This window comes from Pan troglodytes, chromosome 23 (assembly GCF_028858775.2).
Source record: "Pan troglodytes isolate AG18354 chromosome 23, NHGRI_mPanTro3-v2.0_pri, whole genome shotgun sequence".
NCBI lineage: Eukaryota > Metazoa > Chordata > Mammalia > Primates > Hominidae > Pan > Pan troglodytes.
In genome coordinates, this window is record NC_086016.1 from 49,108,312 (window position 1) to 49,129,495 (window position 21,184).

A 21,184-nucleotide genomic window follows, 5' to 3' on the forward strand; every position below is an offset into this window, starting at 1 on the left:
GTTCTATTCCTAAGTATTTATCCAAGCAAAATGAAAGCCTATGTCCATTCAAAGAGGAGTACACAAATGTTCATGGCATCTCTCTGCATAGTAGCCCCAAACTAGAAACAATTCAGTCCATCAGCAGATGAATGGATAAACAAATTGTGGTATATCCATGCAGTGGGTGCTGCTCAGCATGTATAGAAATGATCTATTAGTCCGCGCAGCGTCATGGATGAATCTAAGGTAATCACCCTGCGTGGAAAAGCCAGACCAAAACCAAATGTGTATTATATGATTCCCTTTATTTGAAAATATTGGAAATGTAAGCTAATGTATAGTGACACAAGTAAGTCAGTGATTTTCTGGGACTGGGAGAGCTCGAAGGGAGGATTTACAAATGGGCACAAAGAAACTTTTGGAGCCATAGATATGTCCACTACCTCGGTTGTGATGGTGTTTTCCCAGCTATATGCGTATATCAAAACTTATCAAATTATAAACTTGAAATATGTAAACATGTTTTGTTTTGTTTTGTTTTTTGTTTTTTGAGACGGAGTCTCGCTCTGTCACCCAAGCTGGAGTGCAGTGGCTCGATCTCGGCTCACTGCAAGCTCTGCCTCCCAGGTTCATGCCATTCTCCTGCCTCAGCCTGCCGAGTAGCTGGGACTACAGGCACCCGCCACCATGCCCAGCTAATTTTTTGTATTTTTAGTAGAGTCGGGGTTTCACCGTGTTAGCCAGGATGGTCTTGATCTCCTGACCTTGTGATCCGCCCGCCTCGGCCTCTCAAAGTGCTGGAATTACAGGCGTGAGCCACTGCACCCAGCCTGAAATATGTAAAGTTTATTGTATGAGAGTTATACCTCAGGAGAGCTGTTTAAAATACATTACCAAACAAAAACTGATAGGTAGTTGTAGTCATATTAGACTCCTTCCTCCTGACTAGAGACTTCAGAGCAAAAGCCCTGTGTGAGGTTAGAGGTCATAAGTATTTATACTGTTTAGTACACCAGGAAGAGAAAACAATTTTGAATTTATATGTTCCTGATAACATAGCTTCCAAACACACTAAACAAAGATTGGCAAAACCATAAGGAGAAAGACATACACTCACTCTCATAATGGGAGTTTTGAAGCATACCTGTCAGTTATTGATAGATTATAAGCAGACAAAAAAAACCAGTCAGGATTCATAGGAAACTCGAACAACGCTGTTGATGAACTTTATTTAGTGGACGTATGCAGGGCACTGTATCCAGGAACTCTTAGAATATGCACCCTCTTCATGTTCTGTGGTCTGGCCCCAGCTCGCTGGTCATTCCTGTGGGTCGTTCAGTCCTTGGTGTTTATTTCTGGCCCGAATCACTAGCCACTCTCGGGGCTTGTGTGTCCAGGTGCCTCCCTGACATCTCCACCAGGATCCCCAAGTGTCTTAAACTTGGCAGTTCCAAAGAACAACTCGCGGCCTTCCCACCAAAACAGTCTCCTACAGCCTTTTCCATAAACCTTTCCCCATCTTAGGAACTGGCAACTTCGCCCTTCCAGTTGTTGAGGCCCATAGTGTCAGAGTGGCTCTTGGTTCCTTTCTGTCCTACCCCAGATCTCTCATACGCGTTGGTGTGTTTTTTCTGCACAACCTTCAAAATACATCTCGAATTTGTCTTCCCACAAGCTTCCCTGCTTCGTCTTGGCCCAAGTCACTAGCCCCTCTTGAATTTCTGATGACCGTGGTCCCCTAACCTGCCTCCTGGTTCTCCTGGTTCCACCTCTCCCCACCCAGCCATGTGCCATCCATTCTCAGAGTGACAGTCGGAGGGATGCTTCTGAAGCCTGCATTTTTCCCTGCTCAGAGCCCCGAGGATCTGTACCCCACATGTTCCTGCCATTGCTTGCCTCTGCTTGCCTCGCTCTGCGGTAGCTGTGCTGGTCTCCTCGCTTTTGGAACATTCCAAGCAGCTTCTAACCACAGGGTCTCTGTGTTTCCTGTTGCTTTTACCTGGAATGTTTCTCTGCCATGTGTCTAAATGCCTTTTCTGGCCAGGCACGGTGGCTCACACTTGTAATCCCAGCACTTTGGGAGGCTGAGGCGAGTGGATCACCTGAGGTCAGGAGTTCGAGACCAGCCTGGCCAACATGGTGAAACCCCGTCTCTACTAAAAATACAAAATTAGCCCGGTGTGGTGGCGCACGTCTGTAATCCCAGCTACTCGGGAGACTGAGACAGGAACATTGCTTGAAACCAGGAGGCGGAGGTTGCAGTGAGCCAAGATCACACTACTACCCTCCAGCCTGGGCAACAGAGCGAAATTCCGTCTCAATAAAGAAAATAATAATAATAAACGCCTTTTTTCTCTTTGGACGTTTGCTCATCTGTCACCTTAGGCGATTGACTGTTGTACTGAAGTGGCATCCCCCTCTTCACACACAAACCCCTTTGCTGTTCCTCGTCCCAGTCTTTGCCTTGTTTTCTCTATAGCACATCACCATCTAATGCACTGTGCATTTGATTTGTTTACTTAATGAACCACTGACAGTAGTCCTATAGATGTTGCATGGGCAAGGCAGAGAAGGTAGCACCCCAAGAACTGGAGTTTGGGGAACCCTCAGTCTTTGCAGTTGGCCGTGCGTGCTTGAACTAACACCATAGCCCCAAGGTGTGCAAGCCCCGAGCCTCGGTGTGGGAGGGCCTCTGGGAGCTGACAGTGGTCCTGGGTTTCCGGGATGAGTAAGGGGTAGATATCTCAAGAAGGGGGAGCAGGGAAGGCTTGTTTGATGACAGTGAGGAGAGACATCGGTGGTGATTTGAGGGGTATGAGCCGTGTCCTTCCGCGTCCGTGGCTTCCGAGTAGCATCATTTCCCTGTTCATTTCCCAGGGAGACCAGGACCGGATTGTGGTCCCAGGCCCAGTGCCTGATCTCCGGCTTGACTGGGCTCAGCCTTGTTTCCTCATCTGTGGAGTGGGAGGAGGCCTCCCTCACGCGCCCTTTGTGAGGAGTAGACTCTGTGCCTGGCGTGGCACCAGCACACGTTGAATTTGTCTCATCCTTTTTGGCTATTGTCTGCGCAAGAGAGAAGAATGAACAACCGCTTCTGAGGCTGTCTGAAGCTTGGTCTGCTGTTCACATGCTATTTATCAGGCTGCTGGAACTTAAAGAGAAAATGGTGTTTGTTTTAATGGAATGAGAAGTTTGAAATTAAGGCATTAAGTAAAAGTGAGTCAACACAAGCTTTGGTTTTCTCTGAACCCTGACTAGATAAACCCTGACTGTCGCAGATAACCTCGCAGTGATGTTAATGGGTCACGCGTTACATTTTCTCTCTTGGTTATTTTTTCTCTTTTAGTCTGAACCGGACGGCTTTTCTCATTTCCACTTGTATGTGTGCGCTGCTTTTCTCGTGAGATGGAGGAAGGAAATACTAGAAGAAAAAGATTTTCAAGTAAGTAAATGTCTTTTCAAAAGAACCCAAGTTTGATTTTCTACTAGGAGAGAGGTTTATTACATTTTAGTTCACAGGGTTATTTGTGGAAGAGTTTTGAGAAGCGCTGCCTGCGTTTCGCCGCTGACCTCCTGCTGGTTGAAAGCTCGTCCAGCTGAGGAGATGAGCCTGGCAGTGGTCACGTGGTCACAGCAGTGGAAACGCTGCCCACGTTATGAGTTATTAGATGTGGCTGTGTGACAAGCTCCCTGCAGAACCTTCCCTGGGCCAGCGTGCCCCTCAGCAGCACGACCCCTGCAGTGTGCGGCTCGTGACCTCTGGTCCCTGGAACGCTCTTTACAGCATGTGGACTGTGATGCTTTAGGGACAGGGCTGGGCAAGAAATCACACAGACTGGGGTGCCTTCCAGCCAGGCCACTGGAAGCTCTGTGACTGGGGGCACATTGTTCAGCCTCACTAAGCTAGTCCCTGGCGACAGCAGGAGAGCCCTCCTCGCATCCCACGCGTCAGAGGCACGCCCTGCTAGGCTCCGTGCTTGACCTGTGGGACTCCCTGTGGACTAGTGTCCAGCCCCGACCCACCCCACGTGTTCCTCTGTGAGGCGTCCCGGGCACACTGTGGACTGTTGGCCCCTTCATGGGGTGATACCCACTGTTCCCCAAGGTGCGGGCTGGGAAGTCCTTCTGCCCAGTGTCCCAGTGTTCACCCAGCAGAGGGCTCTGGGTGCAGCAAGGAAGACCCCAGCAGTGGGAAGCAGACCAAGCTCTGCACCAGCCAGCTGGGGTCAGCCACCCTTCACCACTCTCCCTTCTCGAGGCTCTCGTCTCTCAGATAAAGGGACGGACCTAGGTCCCCAGGGCAGTGCTCTGCACAGCTGGCAGCCTGTTGTTCCCCAGCTCTGTGCTTGGCAGAGGCTCCAAGCATCCCTATTCCTTCCGAGGGCCTTGGGAGGAGCCAGGGAGCTCCTGCCGCCCCGCTTCATCTCGGCCCCAGGAGAGACCAGACAGGTGAGGGCCATACCGAGGCCAAGAGCTGCCAACAGATCCTGGCCCAGCAGGTGGAACCCAGCCCGGGTGTTCGCGGGTGGATGGGACAAGATGCTCCTTCTGCTCACTTAGCTCCTGCCTTTTTGTCAGTGTGGGGCTCGGTTGTGCCCTGCGGGGAGCATCGAGGCAGTGATTGGCATCTCAGTCTCAGACACACGCCTGCCTTGCCTCTCCCAGCCATGGTCTGTAAGTGAGTAGGGCGCATCTGGCCTGCCCCTCTGCCCGGCTGATGCAAGGCTGCTGGGGCTGGGGCCTCCTGGCCCATCTGGCCCACTCGTCACTTTGCACAGGGGAATGTGGAGGCGATAAGAGGGGCCATGACTTGCTGTGTCACCAAGTAAGATGGAATGAATGGGGCCTAGACTGCGGTCTCCTGGCGAGCCTCCTGCTGTCCTCCACAGGGGGCTCTCCATCTGTGCAGAGAGCAGTGCTGGCTGGGCAGGCAGTGGCCACCCACTGGCTTGGCCACTTACCTGTAGGGAGAAGGGCCCAGCCTCTCTGGTGCACAGCGGCCACTCCTGGTAGGACGGTGCCCAGAGTGGTTGGTTCCCACCGGCCAGCACACACAACTGTATGCTGCCTCCCGGAGAGCCTCCCAGGGGACTTGCTCTCCAAATGAAGGTGGCTGGCTGCTGAGAGTCAGTCACTGGGCTGGCCATGGAGCTTGGGTGTTCCTGCCTCGGTGGTGTCTGTGACTGGCTGGCTGGGGAGCTCTGTTCCCTGGAGGCCCTGGGTGGACATTGCTGCCCTCCTGGGTCAGCCATGCCTGGTGGTGGGAGGTGGGGTGGGAGAGGACTCGGGGTGTGCCTGAAGCTGCAGGGCACTGTGCTCAGGCCCGTGCTAACAACAGACCATGTCTCATCGTCTCCGGAAATCGCCCTGGGCCCCACTCTGGGCAGACTCTGAGCCACACATATGCGAGGAATGGACCCTGAGCACATTCTGGTTGGGGAGAGAGAACAGTAAAGAGATGATTGACCTTCAGCAAAAGGCTGTGCCTCCATTGACGACTCCATTTCTTCTGTCTGCTCCCAAATAGGGACAGTGTCACAAGGTGCCTCGAGGCGGACCAGACACTGGCCGTGGGAGCTTGTGGGCGGGGTTTCTTCCTGTTGTGAGTACGTGCAGAAGTGTCACTCCGGCCCTGGAGGCTGAAGCAGGCCATGAGTCCCTCAGGGTGAAGGACAGGAGATAGGGACAGCTGTGGATGCCAGGGTGCCTGAGCTAGGTCTGGGGGAGGTGGGTCATGAGAGGGTGGTGTTGGGTGGGCAGTGGGCCTCCTACCACCCTGTCATGTGGTGGTCCCATCCAGGGGCCACTGGCAGGGGCAGACTTGGACCAAGAAACGGAATTGATGGCAGCCTTGACAGATGCAAATGACAAGGTGCCCTCATTCCTCACCCTGCCGCAGCTCATTGGGCTTTTCTGTGAGGGATACAGTGTGTTTGCTGTTGGGCCGGAGACATTGCTCTGCTGCTATTAGAGGGTGCAGCGTGGGCAGCTGATTCAAATGTTTGGCCAGCCTTCTCTGAGCCCGGCCTACTTAACTTGAGATGAAGGGAGGACAGGAGTCAGGCAAAGCCACACGGCCAGGGTGTGGGGTGCGGGGTGCGGGGTGGAGTGCAGACTCTGAGAGCCTGTGGGGCCCCTGTGGCTTGAGTGGGGAACCGGGAGGAGGCGCTGGCAGAGGAGCCATGAGATTGACTTTCTTCCTTTAGAGGAAGAGGAAGTTGGTTCTTTGCTGCCATAGGGGTTGGATGGAGAGAATGCTGTGAGTGAGGGGTTGGATGGAGAGAATGCTGTGAGTGCCACAATGTGTTGTGGGCACTGAACCCAATGGGAAAGGAGGTGAGAAACAGAAGTTACAAACCTGAGGAGTCCTGGTGAGCACGGGGAATGTGTGTGTGCAGTTGTGACATTTTAGGAAGACGCTTCCGCATCCATGGGAGGCCACCTGAGCGAGTCGGGCCCAGAACATGATTCCCCAACAGTGGAACGTTGGTGGAAAGTGGCTTTAAAAGCCTTCATTCATTGCAGCCTTGTGATTTGTCCCTTGGGAAATGATGTGTTGCTTTAAGTCATTTTTCCACAGGAACAGAATCCTTTTCTGATTCCCAGAAGAAAGGCAGAGACCCTCCTGTTGTTAAACAGCAGAGCCAAGCAGTTCAGGGGCCAGGGAGGGGGCGATGGGTCACGCTGCCCCTTAATTCCCGAAAACTTGGGCAGGCGGGGAAGGTGAGGGCGCTGCCTGTGTCCTAGGTCCCCTTGGCCTTTGAGCCTCATGCGGGCGTGGTTTGCTTCCTTCCCATCTGTGAGCCACCTCCAGGGCCTGCTGGGCAGGGCTCGGGGAGCAGGGAGTGATGGGGCGGGGCGGGGTGAGGTGAGGTGGGGCGGAGAGGGGCACAGCTGGGATTGGGGCTGCACTCTGGGCCTCCTGGCCCCTGGATGGCGGCACCTTCTGGAGTGAACGTTGGCCCTGTCCTGAGCGCTGGGCCCCAGGAGGTGTGTGCGTCTCTGGAGGATTTGCCACCTCCCCTGCCAGAGCTTGCTGGTCCTCAGGAGGGGTGGTTGCCCTCAGGCACATGCCCCATGCCATCTGCATTGCTAATTCGCAGGCTGTATGTATGTGGCTCCACAGCCCTGCCCTGGGCGTTTCCTAATGCCCCCCACCACCCCACCCCCGGCTCCACATGTTGATGTCCAGTGGGGCCTCTCCGCTGAGCCCTGCCCCGCCTCTGCAGCCACTGAGATTCCAGCCTCAGTGCCCACAGCATGGACTCTGCCTTCCATCTGCCACTCTCCCACCAGACTTTCGTAGGGTCTTGGGGGTGAAAGGAGCACCGTTGTGTGGAAAGTTGTGTGTCCCCCGGTGCCCGCTTGGTGCCCTCTACCCCGTCCTTGCCCTCTGTGGGTCATTTTACAGTAAGAGGACACTGGGGCCCAGCAGGGGTGAGGTGAGCAGGGACCCTGCTTTCCCTTGGGATCCGCTGTCCCCTCCGTTAGGAACCTGCCACCCGCCCCTGCTGATTGGGCCTGCAGACCCTCCTCAGGCTCACGTGGCACGGTGAGTGCTAGAAAGGCCAGCTCCAGCATGTCATGACCCACGCGGAAACCTTCTGTGGCCACCATTGCTCGGACACGAGCGCTAAACCAGAACTGAGCCATGTCCTGTGCCCATTCTGACCGGCTGGGGATGTAGTTTAAGTGCCTGATGTCGGCATTACTGGGATCTTTTCCTGATGAATAAGCACGGCATTGTAAAATTAGAAAATAAGCTATCCCGGAAAATCTTCATTTATCCATTTTACCCCCCAAGTCTAAACCTCTCAGTTTGGCTTCCCAGGGGACTGGGGGTCCAACTGCTAACCCCCCTGCAGGCCGCCCTCTCCCCGCCGGCCCCCATCCTCGCCAGCTTCCCCTCCTTGGAGCCCCACTGCACTCACCCTGGGCTTGGCTGAGAGGGGGCCGCCCACGCAGGATCGATTGTGCTCTGCCAGCTTCCAGGAGTGCCCACCAGAAGTGGGAATGCCTTGTGAGGCTGGAAGCTCCACCACCTGCCAGGAGCTGGGACCGTTGTTTTTAGTTTTAAAGTAAGCAATCTGCTTAGACACAGTGGGGACGGCAGTTGGCAGAGTTGTTTTTCTAAGTAGAAAAAGCAGTTAATTTTATGGTGAACAGAGTGTGGCACCTCCATGAAGTCAGGAACCTCATCTGAGGAGGCCTCGGCAGCTGAGACGTCTGTAAATGTCTGATCAGTGAGTGCGCCACTGCCTGATGTTGATGTGTGGACAGCCTCGTTAGGAGAAGCAGCTTCCTCCAGCATGGTGGCTGCCTGCCCTGGGAGGCTGGTGCAGGCAGCGAGGAGGCAGCAGAGCGGCATCGTGAAAGGCTGGGGCCCTTGCTCTGGAAGCATGCTCCGGGCAGTCTGTGGCCGCCTGGCCCTGGGCCCTGCATCTCTGTGGGAGCCCCAGATGCTGGGTGGGCTGCATGGGAAGGACCAGCAGGTGCCAGCCCGAGCTGCCCAGCCTGGGAGCCTTCACCTTTGTCCCCTTTGGCTCTGGGACTGAGTTGTGTGAATCTGCCAGCTGCTCAGTGGGGAAGCCAAACACACACAGGTGTGTGCAGTGCCTAGGTTGAGGGGCTCAGTCTGGCTTTGTGACCGTAGGCTTCACAGTCTCAGCTGGTCTGTTCATTCCTTCACTGAATGCCCCTGGAACCCTCGCCCTGAGCCAGGCCCTGTGCTGTCAGGTTCTGCTCTCGAGGGGCAGGGCGAGTCGGGAGGGGCAGGTGCATGAAGGGACTGCTCTGCGGGGGTCGGCAGGTGGGCAGGGACCAGGGAATAGAAGTGATAGATGGGGGAGAGGGGAGCCAGTTGGGGAGCGAGGCAAAGAGAGGATGGGGTGGCCTTCCCGTAACAGTGGATTTGTAACAGCCTGCTCTGCAACGTGAAGTGATTTGGTAAACTTGGCACCACGGGTGGATTGGCAGCTAGAACATAAGCGCCATGAGCAATATGAAAAGACGAGCAGGGACGGGGCAGGATGGCGCATGGAGGAAGCAGGAACAATTGTGTCCTCGGATTTCAAGAAGAAAACACTGGGTAGAGCAGGGAGTCACTCCACACCGTGGGATCGAGCAGGGAGAGTCACCCCACACCGTGGCATCGAGCAGGGAGAGTCACCCCACACCGTGGCATCGAGCAGGGAGAGTCGCCCCACACCGTGGGATCGAGCAGGGAGAGTTGCCCCACACCTTGGCCTTCTCCCAACAAGGGTCTGGCAGCGGCCGCAGGAGCGAGGAAAGCAGGACGCTCCCGGGAGCACAGGAGCCCAGCGCCAGCTCCGTCGGAAGCCTCCTTGTAGAGGCTGTGATCTGTGCACTTTCCTGTCTTTGTATTAAACTTGAATTTAAAACTGTATAAAACATACAAAGATATTCAGTGAAGCAACCATAGGAGGAAAGTTTAAGCGTATTTAGTTGGATTAAAAATAAGGTGGGGGCTGAGCACGATGGCTCTTGCCTGTAATTCCAGCACTTTGGGAGGCAGAGGCGGGCGGATCACCTGAGGTTAGGAGTTCGAGACCAGCCTGACCAACATAGTGAAACCTTGTCTCTACCAAAAATACAAAAATTAGCTGGGCATGCTGGTGGGCGCCTATAATGCCAGCTACTGGGGAAGCTGAGGTAAGAGAATCACTTGAACCTGGGAGGCTGAGGTTGCAGTGAGCCGAGATGACACCACTGCACCCCAGCCGGGGCGACAGAGCGAGACTCCGTCTCAAAAAAAATACATAAAAAATAAGGTGGATTGTGAATCTGAATGGCATAAAAAAGGAGTGGTTTGGGAGTTCTGGGTGGAATTTGTACCAACAAAGAATGCATCTTCTTTCTAAGTATTTATGGAATACTTACAAAAAGTAATCACCCAACCTAGGCCATAAACATTTCCAAAATAAAAAAACAGCAATGACATAAACTTTGTTCACTGAGCATAATACTTTAAAATTAGATCATAATAAAGTTAAAATGAAAAACCAAGCATTTGGATGTTAAAGAACCCCCTTCAAAATAATGTGGGTCACAGTGGAAATGACCCTGTAATTACAGAAGGATGTTCCAAAGCACAAGGAATGTGCCAGTGCTGGGCTTGCAAACAGATTCAAAGATGCAATGCTTTTATTAATTAAAAACATTAAAACAAGTAAACTAAGCCTTTAACCAAGAAGTTAAAAATAGAAAAATAAAGACAACTTATGATAAAGGCAATAAAAGAATGAATGAGTAAAAGCAAATGAATAGATTAGAAGACAGGGTTTTTATGTAGAATTCCTAAGTACATCTTAGAGGGGCAGTTGGAAATGTTAGTGAAATAGGCAGACCTCCAGCAAGGAGGACCGAGATAGATGGCTGAAAACATAGTCCTCCTCTGTGTTAGGAAAGAGGAATTTACACACACACACACACGCACACACACACATTTTAAAAATGCTAAACTTGCCTCAAGATAAGCTTTAAAAAAAGCCCAACCTGGCCAGGTGCGGTGGCTCACGCCTGTAATCCCAGCACTTTGGAAGGCCGAGGTGCGTGATCATGAGGTCAGGAGATTGAGACCATCCTGGCCAACGTGGTGAAACCCCATCTCTACTAAAAATACAAAAATTAGCCAGGTGTGGTGGTGCATGCCTGTAATCCCAGCTACTTGGGAGGCTGAGGCAGGAGAATCGTTTGAACCAGGGAGGCAGAGGTTGCAGTGAGCCGAGACTGCACCACTGCAGTCCAGCCTGGCGACAGCAAGACTCCATCTCAAAATAAAATAAAATAAAACTTGAATAGACTTATAATTTGGGAGTAAATCCAAACATTGCCAAAAGTCTTGGTTTTAAATGATTCTAAGGCCAGAAAATGTCTTCCTAGTAAATTTGTTCACAGTTTCAAAAATCCTTATGCTGTGTGACCTGCCCCGCTGGAAAGAAGCAGCAGGCTTGGCACTCCGTCTCACAGAGCTGGCCACCAGGACACATGGCTCCCAGCACCCTGTCTCAGCTGAATCATCAGTGACTTCTGTGCAGGATCCCACATCTGCCAGTTTCTCTCTCCACATATATGGAGTGTCTTAGTCCATTCCTGCTGTTATAACAAACTACCTTAGACTGAGTAATTTTTTTTTTTTTTTGAGACGAAGTCTCACACTGTCACCCGGGCTGGTGTACAGTGGGGCGATCTCGGCTCGCTGCAGCCTCCGCCTCCCGGGTTCAAGTGATTCTTCTGCCTCAGCCTCCTGAGTAGCTGGGACTACAGGCGCGTGGCAGCACGCCCGGCTAATTTTTGTATTTTTAGTAGAGACAGGGTTTCACTATGTTGGCCAGGCTGGTCTCGAACTCCTGACCTCATAATCCGCCCGCCTCAGCCTCCCAAAATGCTGGGATTACAGGCATGAGCCATCGTGCCAGGCCTAGACTGGGTAATTTATAAACAATGAAAATGTATTTCTCACTGTTCTGGAGACTGGAAGTTCAAGATCAAGGCGTCGGCCTCTGGTGTCTGTCCAGGGCGCCTCGTTACTGCATCTTTATGTGGTGGAAGGTAGGAGGGCAAGAGGGCTGGGCGCTCCCATCAGCCTCCTTCATGGCACCCATCCCATTCATGAGGCCCGCCTTCATCAATATTATAAAATAAAAAATATCCCATAAAAATACCACTGGAACGTAGCCATGCTCCTGGATGCCAGCCTAGAGTTAGCCTCAGAGATCAGGCCAGCACACCTGTAACTCTGTCCGGCTTGCACTATTAATAAAAATATCCTATCAATAAACCAGAGGCCCTCAATCACATGATACCTTAAGAGATTCAGTAGCTTTTCCTGAGTTTAATGAAAAGAAAAAAAATTCTGCCCTTAAGTAGAACTAAAATAATACTTTATTAACATGTTAAGAACATTTTAAATCAACAACCACCAGTACCTAGGGAAATGCTAGAGACAGCCCCACTGAGATCAGGACGATTTCTTCGGTTTTTGTAACATGATGAACAAATGTTCAGCGAAAGCTCCTTGTCCTCTCCCCATACAGTCTGCATGCACACACACACGCACACACAACATGGATATTAACAAAATGCTTTTTAAGTTCATGGGCTCTTGAGAAGAGTAAGCCAGCCCTAGAACTAGTGTTTGCCCTGAAGGTGTCTGCTGCTTCCTGCTCTGGGACCAGGTCCCCAGTGTAAGCAGCCTGGCAGAGGGCAGGGGAGAAGGCCTGGGGCTGGAGCAGGTGGATGTGAGTCAGAGACCCTTTGCCTACGTCAGGACCCCTGAACCCAAGCAAGTGAACCAGGACAGACAGACAAAATGGCCCTCGTAGGTTCATGCTTGCCTGAGGCTTAGCTCTGAAGGGAAGAGGAATAAAAGCAGGTCTCCTCTGAAAATTCCTGACCCCAGCTCACCCTCTCACTCATTTAGGTCTAGAATTTACTTTACTTTTATGTCTGAAAAACTCTATGCTAACAAGTTAACTTAATGTGGCCAGAGAGCCCCAGGTGCCAAGCCCAAGAAAATGCCAGTTCACTCTAGAGTGGCACGTTTTAAGCACAACATAGAAGCTGGAAATATCCGTCTACCAGAAACATCATAAACAAAATTCAAAGGCAGTTGACAAAGTTCTTCATTCACAACATAGCTTATATCCTTAATATGCAGAGAACTCACACAAATAACTAATAAAAAGAAAATGTCCTCATAGAAAATGGATGAGGACAATCGGAACAGTCAGAAACCCACATGAGAATTTATGTAGCTATCCAGAAAATGTAAGTGTTTCTTCCAATCATTAGTAAAGAATCGAAAATGGAAGCAAATGCTCTCTCAAATAAGCACCGCTTTTAGCGAGGGGCCTCCTGGAAGTGGATGAAGTTGGCGTAAAGCAGGCATGCTGTTTCATTCTGATGAGGGGTGTGATACACAGCGTTTCTGGAGAGCTATTAATAATTTATATCAAGAGCCTTTCCTCGATCCAGTAATTCTCCTTGTTTATAATTATGGAAAAACAAATTGGCAGCAGCCTGCATATCCAGCTCTTGGGGTACAGTTACCTAAGTTATGGTACATGGCTGGTTATAATGTTTCATAACTACCAAAAATTACATCTTCAAGTAATATTTACTGAAACGAGAAAATGTTTTCATTGCGTTTCTATGTGGAGGAAAAGCATGATCTGAAATTGTATATATCGACATATGTAATACAGATAAAAATGATCCCAGATTTGCTTCTATTCCACGCCTGGACAGAAAGACCGAACAGAAACAAACCACGGTGCTAGCCTGACTTAGTTTTCATTAGTAGAGTTATGGATATTTCATTTTCTTGTTTGAAAAAAATTTTTTTTTTTTTTGTATTTTGCATGTTCTTTTCAATAAGTGTAAACATGGTTTTCTCACTAGGGTTAATTCCCACGTTAAGGATGGTTGTGGGGATTCGGCTGCTTTGTGAGGTTCGTGGCTTGGAGCTGGAGCTCAGAATGCTGGGCTCTGGGTTCTCTGCCCTTCTTCTAGGATGTCGCACTGCGCCCGCCCCTCGGGTGTCCTGCCGTGCCTGCCCCTCAGGTGTCCCCACCGCATCCAGCCTTTAGGTGTCCCCTCAGCTCGCTGACATGCACATGTGCAAACACATCACTCAACACAGAGCACACAGGCCCATGGCCCTCAAGGCAAGAGGCGTGCCCTGCTCATCTGGTGGAGACTTAGTTACCAGATGCTTCCCCGGTAACACATGAGGGGCACTGGGGATGAGGAGCTGGGGATGAGAGTGTGAGAGGGTCAGAGGGGCTGTGGGAAGAGAGAGGTGGGTGGACTCTGCAGGTCACCCCAGCTCCTAGGCTGCACAAAGTGCCATCGAGGCTGGCTGTGCATTCCCTTTGGCTGAGCCACCATGACGAGGTTTCCCGAACTGCCCTGTACTGCCTGTAGATGACATAAGGGCCACATTTCATTCATGGGCCTGGGCTTCTTTCCAGGGTCCTCAGTGTCCCATCACAGAGGAGGGGGTGAGTGTGGTCATTTCTGAGTAACCTGTGAGGATCTGTGTGCACAGTGGACCAAATTCCAGTCTGTGACCTTTGAGCCCCTCCAAGCTGGCCACCTGGTCCCCTGGGCCCAGCCCCTACTTGGAGGTGGTCTCAGCCCATGTATGGCCACCTGATGAGTCTGGAAGTCATCCACTGCCCTTAGGAGGCCGCCCTAAATGCTACTAGCCTCAGACTTCAGGGATCTTTGATAAGGAGACAAGCAATAAAGACATCACAGGTTCTCTTGGGCATCTGTGATTTACAGAGTAGGAAAGACAACAGCAGCAAAAGCCCTGTGCTCTGCAGAGACCCAGGCGGGCTTCACTGCGCAGAAGCAGCGGCGAGGCCTCCCTCCTCACCCGTCCCCTGGCCTTGGAAGCTGGTGCCAGGGTGTGCCCAGCCTCTCTGGCTGTAGACCCCTGGAGTCCCTTTCATTTGCTTCATGAGAGGCCTCAAAGCAAATACTCCTTAGCTCGAGCCTTGGCCTGTTTGGACTTTGGGGTCTCAGGGTAATTAAAGGTTGCTTTAAAGATCAATGGCAGCTTTAGAATTATACCTGGAAGGAGGCGGAGAGAAGATGGGGTTTGCACATGGAGATTTATCATTTCTAGTTTTTTCTTACCTGAGAGAACCACATTATTAATGACGATGAGGTCTCAGCCCCTCCAGGAGGCTGAGGGGTGTTCCCATGAGGTTCCGTCTGCCAAGACTTTGGGGCAGGTGGGTGGAATCGCTTTGCTTTACTCCTGGCCACCCAGCCCTTCCCTTTGGCCTGAAAACAGAGAGCACCAGCTGCTTCCCGGGTGACGCTTCCTCCATTCTCTCCAGGAGGGTGTAGACTCCTGCTGGAGGCCCCTCACCTGTGAAGCCCCCTTGTTGTGCTTACTGGGGGTTTCAGGCCGTGGTTTTGCACCCAGCCCAGCACCTCGTGCGTGGTAGGAATGGAAGGACTGTTTCCCGGCTGGCAGGATGTTTGTGCACCCAGTCCTGATAGACATGCTTTTCTGCATGCTTTCATTTGGAGTTCCAGCATCCTTTTGGGCCAGTCCATTGCTGTCTTGAGTCACTAGTGAACTCACACCCACGACCCACTTAATGAGTCCGTCAGGCCTCAACCTGCCCATTGGCTCACAGAATGGCCCGTGGCAGTGGGCCATGTCTCTGTCAAATGGGACTGATCTTGCAATGCTGAGTAGCCTTCGACAGGCTAATGGCTTCATGCAGGTTTCTCTTTCATCCTGTGTTCACTGGAAGCAGCGAATGTCATGAAATGCCAAAGTAAAGATCGTTGTCTCCGTCTTTATTGTTTCAAGACGTTTTAAAGACAAAATTGGGTCAATTGAAAAGTAATCTCTGAAGTGAATTGTGCCTTTGTGTGCGGGTTGCCGCATGTGTGAAAGTGTGGGGTTTGCAGGGTCATGCATGCTGTGAGATCAGGTTTGTGTTGCTGTGTGGGGTTTGTGTGGCCATGTGGTATTAGCTCTTTGGACCATTCTTGAACAGAAGCTCTTGGAGGCCCACATGCCTGCCTCCCATGTTCTGATGCAACACCGTGAAACAGGAAAGAGGACACCATTGACAACGGCTGGGCATGTGGCAGGTCCATGGTGGGTGCGCTCACTGCCGGATGAGGCCTCCCCGAAGAGGGGTCCTTGTGTGGGAGCGGCAGAGAGAGAAGGGGACTCTCAGTTCAGCGGGGGAGGGCACGCCTGAGCTGAGCATTTGAATCCCTGCTGCTGTGGCGGGGGTGGGCGCTGCCCTTGTGTTTTAGCAAGAACCGCAGGGTAAATGCAGGAAGGTTGGGGATGGGGTGGTGATGTGCAGGGTTCAGAGGGAAGGGCGCCGTGGGAGCTTGGACCTGGGCTCAGCTGTGAGGAGGGAGCAGAGCTTTCCTTGTCGGAGAGCTGGGGAAGAGGATAGCAAACCCCCTGAGTGAAGCAGGGCTGAGAGCCGCCTGGAGGACAGGCTGCCCACGCCAGGCCCTCGAGCCAGCCTAGGGGCGCATGTCCTGGGACGCATTGGGACCTTGCCTCTTCTTGACCTGGGCCTGGCATGGGCATGCAGGTGGAAGCTCTATGGGGAGGGGACCTGCCTGTGCCTCTGTGCACGTCATTTTCGGAGCTAACACATGCCTGGTGTGGAGTTGGCAAATCAGCTGGGCACGGGGTGCTGCCCTCTCAGCCACAGGTGGCACCGAGGGGCATGGAGGAGGCAAGCTGGTCCCAGAGGCAGGGCTTGGGGAGTGGGCCGCAGGGCGAGGGGGCAGACGGGGGGCTTCTATCCTGGAGGAGCGTTGGGCCTTCAGGAGCAGCGAGGGGCCCACGGGGGAAGCAGGTGATGAGTTTGGGTTCCACCGAGGCCCGCCAGTCTGAGCACAGCTGGTGTGAGGACACTGAGGCAGCAGTGCCGCAGGGCCACTGGGAGGACAGGCGGGCAGAGGCCTGGAGGGGACAGAGGACAAAGATGGTGCCTGCAGAGATTGGGCCAGGCGGGAGTGGAGACATAGAGGCTGAAGGAGCGTGGGTGGGACAAGCCCTGTAAAGGAGGGAGGGGCAGGAGCCTGCACAGGGCGGCGGGGAGGCAGCCTTCATGCTGAGGGTGAGCACGGGGACCAGGTGTGGCCAGCACAGTGACCACACTCCTGCCCCAGGCCCATGGGGCAGCGCCCTCCAGAGACCCAGGCAAGGGGTGACATCTCTGCCCCATTGAGTCCCCAGGCTCCGGCAAGATCTGCCGCCAGCATGGCCAAATGCACCCCCCTGGGTTCCTCCTCACACTTCAGGGAGGGCAACCGTCCCGGAGAGCCCATGGGATTCCCAGTGTCTTCCAGAACACATTCTTTTGTTCCCCGGGGCGGGGCTTTCTCAGAAGCCGGCACAGCTAAGAGGCGTGCCCTGGAGACCTGGGGGAGCAGGAAGGCCTGACACACCCAGAGCATCTTCTGTTCCTAGTCCTCACACGGTGACACCAGCAGGTAACTTCTTTATACTTCGAAAAGCTCCCTATGAAATTATACCCCTCATTATGATAATGCAGTAGAATTGGAAGGTTCAAGTCATTTCTGGGGAAAGTGGGGTTTGGGCTGCAGAGTTTAATAGCTTTCTTCCTGGAGGAAATGATGAAAGGTTGGGAAGATGAAGTGTGAGTTAAGATGAAGGAACAGGATTGTTGGGAGAGACTCTGGGGTGACTTACAGGGATCTTTAAGTCTAAAACAAGTAATGAGATCTTTCTTTCTGTGGCTTAACTAAGGCAAGAGAAATTTGGGCCGCTCTGCAAGAACTTCCCAGCATCTCTTTGATGTCCCTTGCCGAGGGCCCCCTACCGGCTGCTGTGGAGAGGGACCGGCATGCAGCAGGCCAACCCCAGCCTGAGCCCAGCTGGGGCTCCTGGAGCAGCCAACATCGGGTGTCCCAGGATGGTCAAGTACAGGTGACTCTCCTGGTGTCCAGATAGTTAGTTGCCAGAGGGCAGTGCCCACTCAGAGCACGTGGGAACACAAAGGAAGGTGATGATGTTTCATTTTTTTGTTTTTTGTTTTTTTTTTGAGACAGAGTCTCGCTCCGTCGGCCAGGTTGGAGTGCAGTGGCACGATCTTGGCTCACTGCAGCCTCCGCCTCCCAGGTTCAAGTGAGTCTCCCGCCTCAGCCTCCCGAGTAGCTGGGACTACAGGCACACGCTACCACGCCCGTCTAATTTTTGAATTTTTAGTAGAGACGGGGTTTCACCATGTTGGCCAGGCTGGTCTTGAACTCCTGACCTCAGGTAATCTGCCTGCCTTGGCCTCCCAAAGTGCTGGGATTGCAGGCATGAGCCACCGTGCCCGGCCAGATGACGATGTTTTTTAAGAAAGAGGGAGCCTTTTCAGGCCACCAGAAGACAGGGATGCCATGATCCCCTTCCCCCGTGGTTCCTGAGCCCTTTCCTGTAAACAGCATTGGAGGTGGCCCACGCTTCCCTCTTGTAACTGGGTGGAGGCCAGCATGCGGCCAGCGGTACGTAGGCCCGGCCGGGGCCCACAGGATCCTGTCTCTGCAGCCTGGTGGGTGGGCTGCTCTCCCCATCCACATGTCATCTGCTCCCCGAGCGCATCTCACTCTGGCAGCTCCAGCACTGCACCGCCAGTGAGCTCAGGCCTTCCAATGAGGGCGGAGGGAGTGAGCCCTAGCGCTGTCTTCTCTGGAAACAGGAGTGAGCATTAGGAAGCGGTAGGCTGGAGGCCTCAAGGACTCGCAGGGGTCACCTGCTGGGATGGGAAGCCCAGGGACCCTGTGGTTCCAGGAAGCCATGTCAAGGGCAGGGTGGCCCTTTTGCCCTGCCTCTACTGGGGGCACCCAGGGAAATCCCTTCACTGACCCAGAAGGGTGGGCGGGACTGTGAGTGGGAGGAGTTCTCGAACATCTCTGAACTTCTCGTCCAGAAAGGGGGGATGGCAGCGTCTGGCTCACTGTACTCCTAGGGCTGCTGGAGGGTCAGGTGAGGTGATGGACGGAGGAGAGGCTCAGAGCTACTGATTTTTCACACGCATAGGCACGGGTGCACACAATACACGCAATATCCACATACACACGTGTGCGTGCACACCCACCCACCCTCGGGGTCTCAGGAAACCAGGCAGGGGAAAAATTAATTCTGGTCTTTTTTGATCCCTGGAAAACAAACCCTTTCTCTCTTTGCAAATGGAAAATTCTTGGTTAGTGATAAAGAAAACTACTCCTTGCCCCATGTGGAATTGGCATGGATTTTTTTTGTCTTTTTCTTTTTTTCTTTTTTTTTTTTTTGAGACAGAGTCTCGCTCTGTCGCCCAGGCTGAAGTGCCGTGACGCGATCTTGGCTCACTGCAACCTCCGCCTCCCGGGTTCAAGCTGTTCTCCTGCCTCAGCCCCACGAGTAGCTGGGATTACTGGTGTGTGCTACCACGCCCAGCTGATTTTTTTTTTTTTTTGTATTTTTAGTAGAGACGGCCAGGCTGGTCTCGAACCCCTGACCTCAGGTGATCCACCCACCCCGGCTTCCCAAAGTGCGGGGATTACAGGTGCCACCACCACGCCCAGCCTGGATTTCTTTTGACGTGGGCCTCCTAGGCTTTCATTATTGCAGCGAGAGTCTTCATTTGAGGGGCTCTTGCCTGCACCTGCGGCCAGCTTGCTCTTCCACTGCCGTCGGGGAAGGCGGCCCCGGTTCTGTGTGGAGAGAGAACATCCGCCTCGTCATTGTTCACCGAGAGAATGTGAGTGGCAGGCACTGAGCACTTTTCCCAGGTAGCAGGAGGAGCTGGGGCCACAGGGAGTGGGCTTCCATGCACCAGGGCTCACAGATGTGCTGCTCTTGGCACCTGCTTTTGTGGCAAGTGCCTTATGTTGGTTCTCTTCAGGGCAAGTGGTCTTCACCTTCTCCCCTGAGCCATCCCAGCCCAGCCTTGAGGAGCCCCCTGAGGTGAGGGTTTCCGGCCTCTCCCACCCACCCATCCTCTCCTCCGCCCCACCCGTCCTTCCCTCCACCCCACCCATCCCCCCATCCTCCCTCCACCCCACCCATCCTCTCCTCTGCCCCACCCGTCCCCCCTCCCCTCACCATCCCTCCATCCTTCCTGCACCCCACCCATCCCCCATCCTCCCTCCACCCCACCCATCCTCCCCTCTGCCCCACCCATCCCCCCTCCCCTCACCCATCCCTCCCTCTGCCCCACCCATCCCTCCCTCCACCCCACGCATCCCCCCTCCACCCCACCCATCCCCCCTCCACCCCACCCATCCTCCCTCCGCCCCACCCATCCCCCCTCCCCTCACCCATCCCTCCATCCTCCCTCCACCCCACCCATTCTCCCCTCCACCCCCACCCATCCCCCATCCCCCCTCCCCTCACCCATCCCCCTCTCCTCACCCATCCCTCCCTCTGCCCCACCCATCCCCCCCACCCCACCCATCCCCCCTCCACCCCACCCATCCTCCCCTCCACCCACCCATCACCCCCCTCCACCCACCCATCTGCTCCACATTTTCCCCAGCTCCTCACCTATTTCAGCAGGGAGCCCCATGGTGGAGAATCAGGAGCAGCTAGGGGAGGGAGGAGGAGCTGGTCCTTCTGTGTTCCATCCCTGGCTTCCGGTGCCCCCAGCAGGCTCCCTGAGTGGCATCTTCCAGGGAGAGGTCTGGGCAGCTTGCTGATCCCAGGTGTGCTGTGATCATTTTTCCTTTAAGAACTTAACTCATGAAGGCACTTTGCAAAGAAGAGAAATGGAGTCCTGCACGAGGCTGCAGAAAATCGATTTTCGTTCCATGACTCTGCTCACAGCTATCCGTGTGTTTATTAAATCATCCTTCTCTGTGATGGATACCACTTTCTCTGGGGAAAGAGCAGCTGGAACCCAAGCCCGGTGGCCCTGCTGGACCCAGTGGCCATGACCGTGGCTAAGCCACGGACAGTCACGTGGACTCCGGGCAAGCACCTGGCGACGGTGTAACTGGCTCTGTACTGCGTCCGAGGCAGATGGGCCCCAGAGTCCCATCAAGATCCCCGGCTCTTCATGAGGTCACACTTGGCAATATGCGTGAGGCAGGCAAAGAAACAGGACCATCAGCAGAGTGAAGAGAAGCGTTACTTTATTTACAGTGTGTGCGTGTGGGCCTTGCTGTCCATGGGTAGCCGGGTGCATGTCTACGATGCCAGCTCACCAGGATACATAGGCCTCTCATTTTTTGCCGTTTATCACGGTGAGTGCCGTCACCTCTTGGTGAAGACTCTTGGCCCTTCTGGAGTTACCAGGTCCTGTCACTGATGAGCTTCAGCAGATCTCCTAGGAACACATGTTCCACTAATGATTCAGTGTGAATAGTAATAAAAGTTAAGAGGCTGTTGGCCCGGGCATGGTGGCTCACACCTGTAATCCCAGCACTTTGGGAGGCCAAGGCCGGCGGATCACGAGGTCAAGAGATCAAGACCATCCTGGCCGACATGGTGAAACCCTGTCTCTACTAAAAATACAAAAATTAGCTGGGCATGGTGGCACATGCCTGTAATCCCAGCTACTTGGGAGGCTGAGGCAGGAGAATCACTTGAACCTGGGAGGCGGAGGTTGCAGTGAGCCGAGATTGCGCCACTGCACTGCAGCCTGGTGACAGAGCGAGACTCCGTCTCAGTAAACAAACAAAAAAACAA

The 21,184-nt window shown here is 53.4% G+C and overlaps 2 protein-coding genes across 9 annotated transcripts in view; one reads left to right on the forward strand and one right to left on the reverse strand.

The window, feature by feature from the left end:
• TBC1D22A (TBC1 domain family member 22A) overlaps positions 1-21,184 on the forward strand; it is a 413,175-nt gene that overhangs the window by 346,084 nt on the left and 45,907 nt on the right. For all 8 annotated transcript variants that reach the window (XR_010156181.1, XR_010156179.1, XR_010156180.1 and 5 more), the window contains one exon: positions 3,329-3,424. Coding sequence is in view for 5 of the 8 variants with exons in the window: in XM_515210.9 (XP_515210.4) it covers positions 3,329-3,424 (96 nt within the window). In the remaining 3 variants the exon portion in view is untranslated. The remainder of the gene's footprint in view (positions 1-3,328; positions 3,425-21,184) is intronic.
• Positions 7,910-8,383, reverse strand: LOC100608401 (uncharacterized protein UNQ6126/PRO20091). Its single transcript, XM_016939433.3, has one exon. The coding sequence runs from the start codon at positions 8,381-8,383 to the stop codon at positions 7,910-7,912; it is 474 nt and encodes a 157-aa protein (XP_016794922.1).

What these genes read in the sequence shown, in the direction of transcription:
- LOC100608401 (XM_016939433.3), bottom strand. Translation starts at nt 8,383, where the DNA reads ATGCTTCCAGAGCAAGGGCCCCAGCCTTTCACGATGCCGCTCTGCTGC.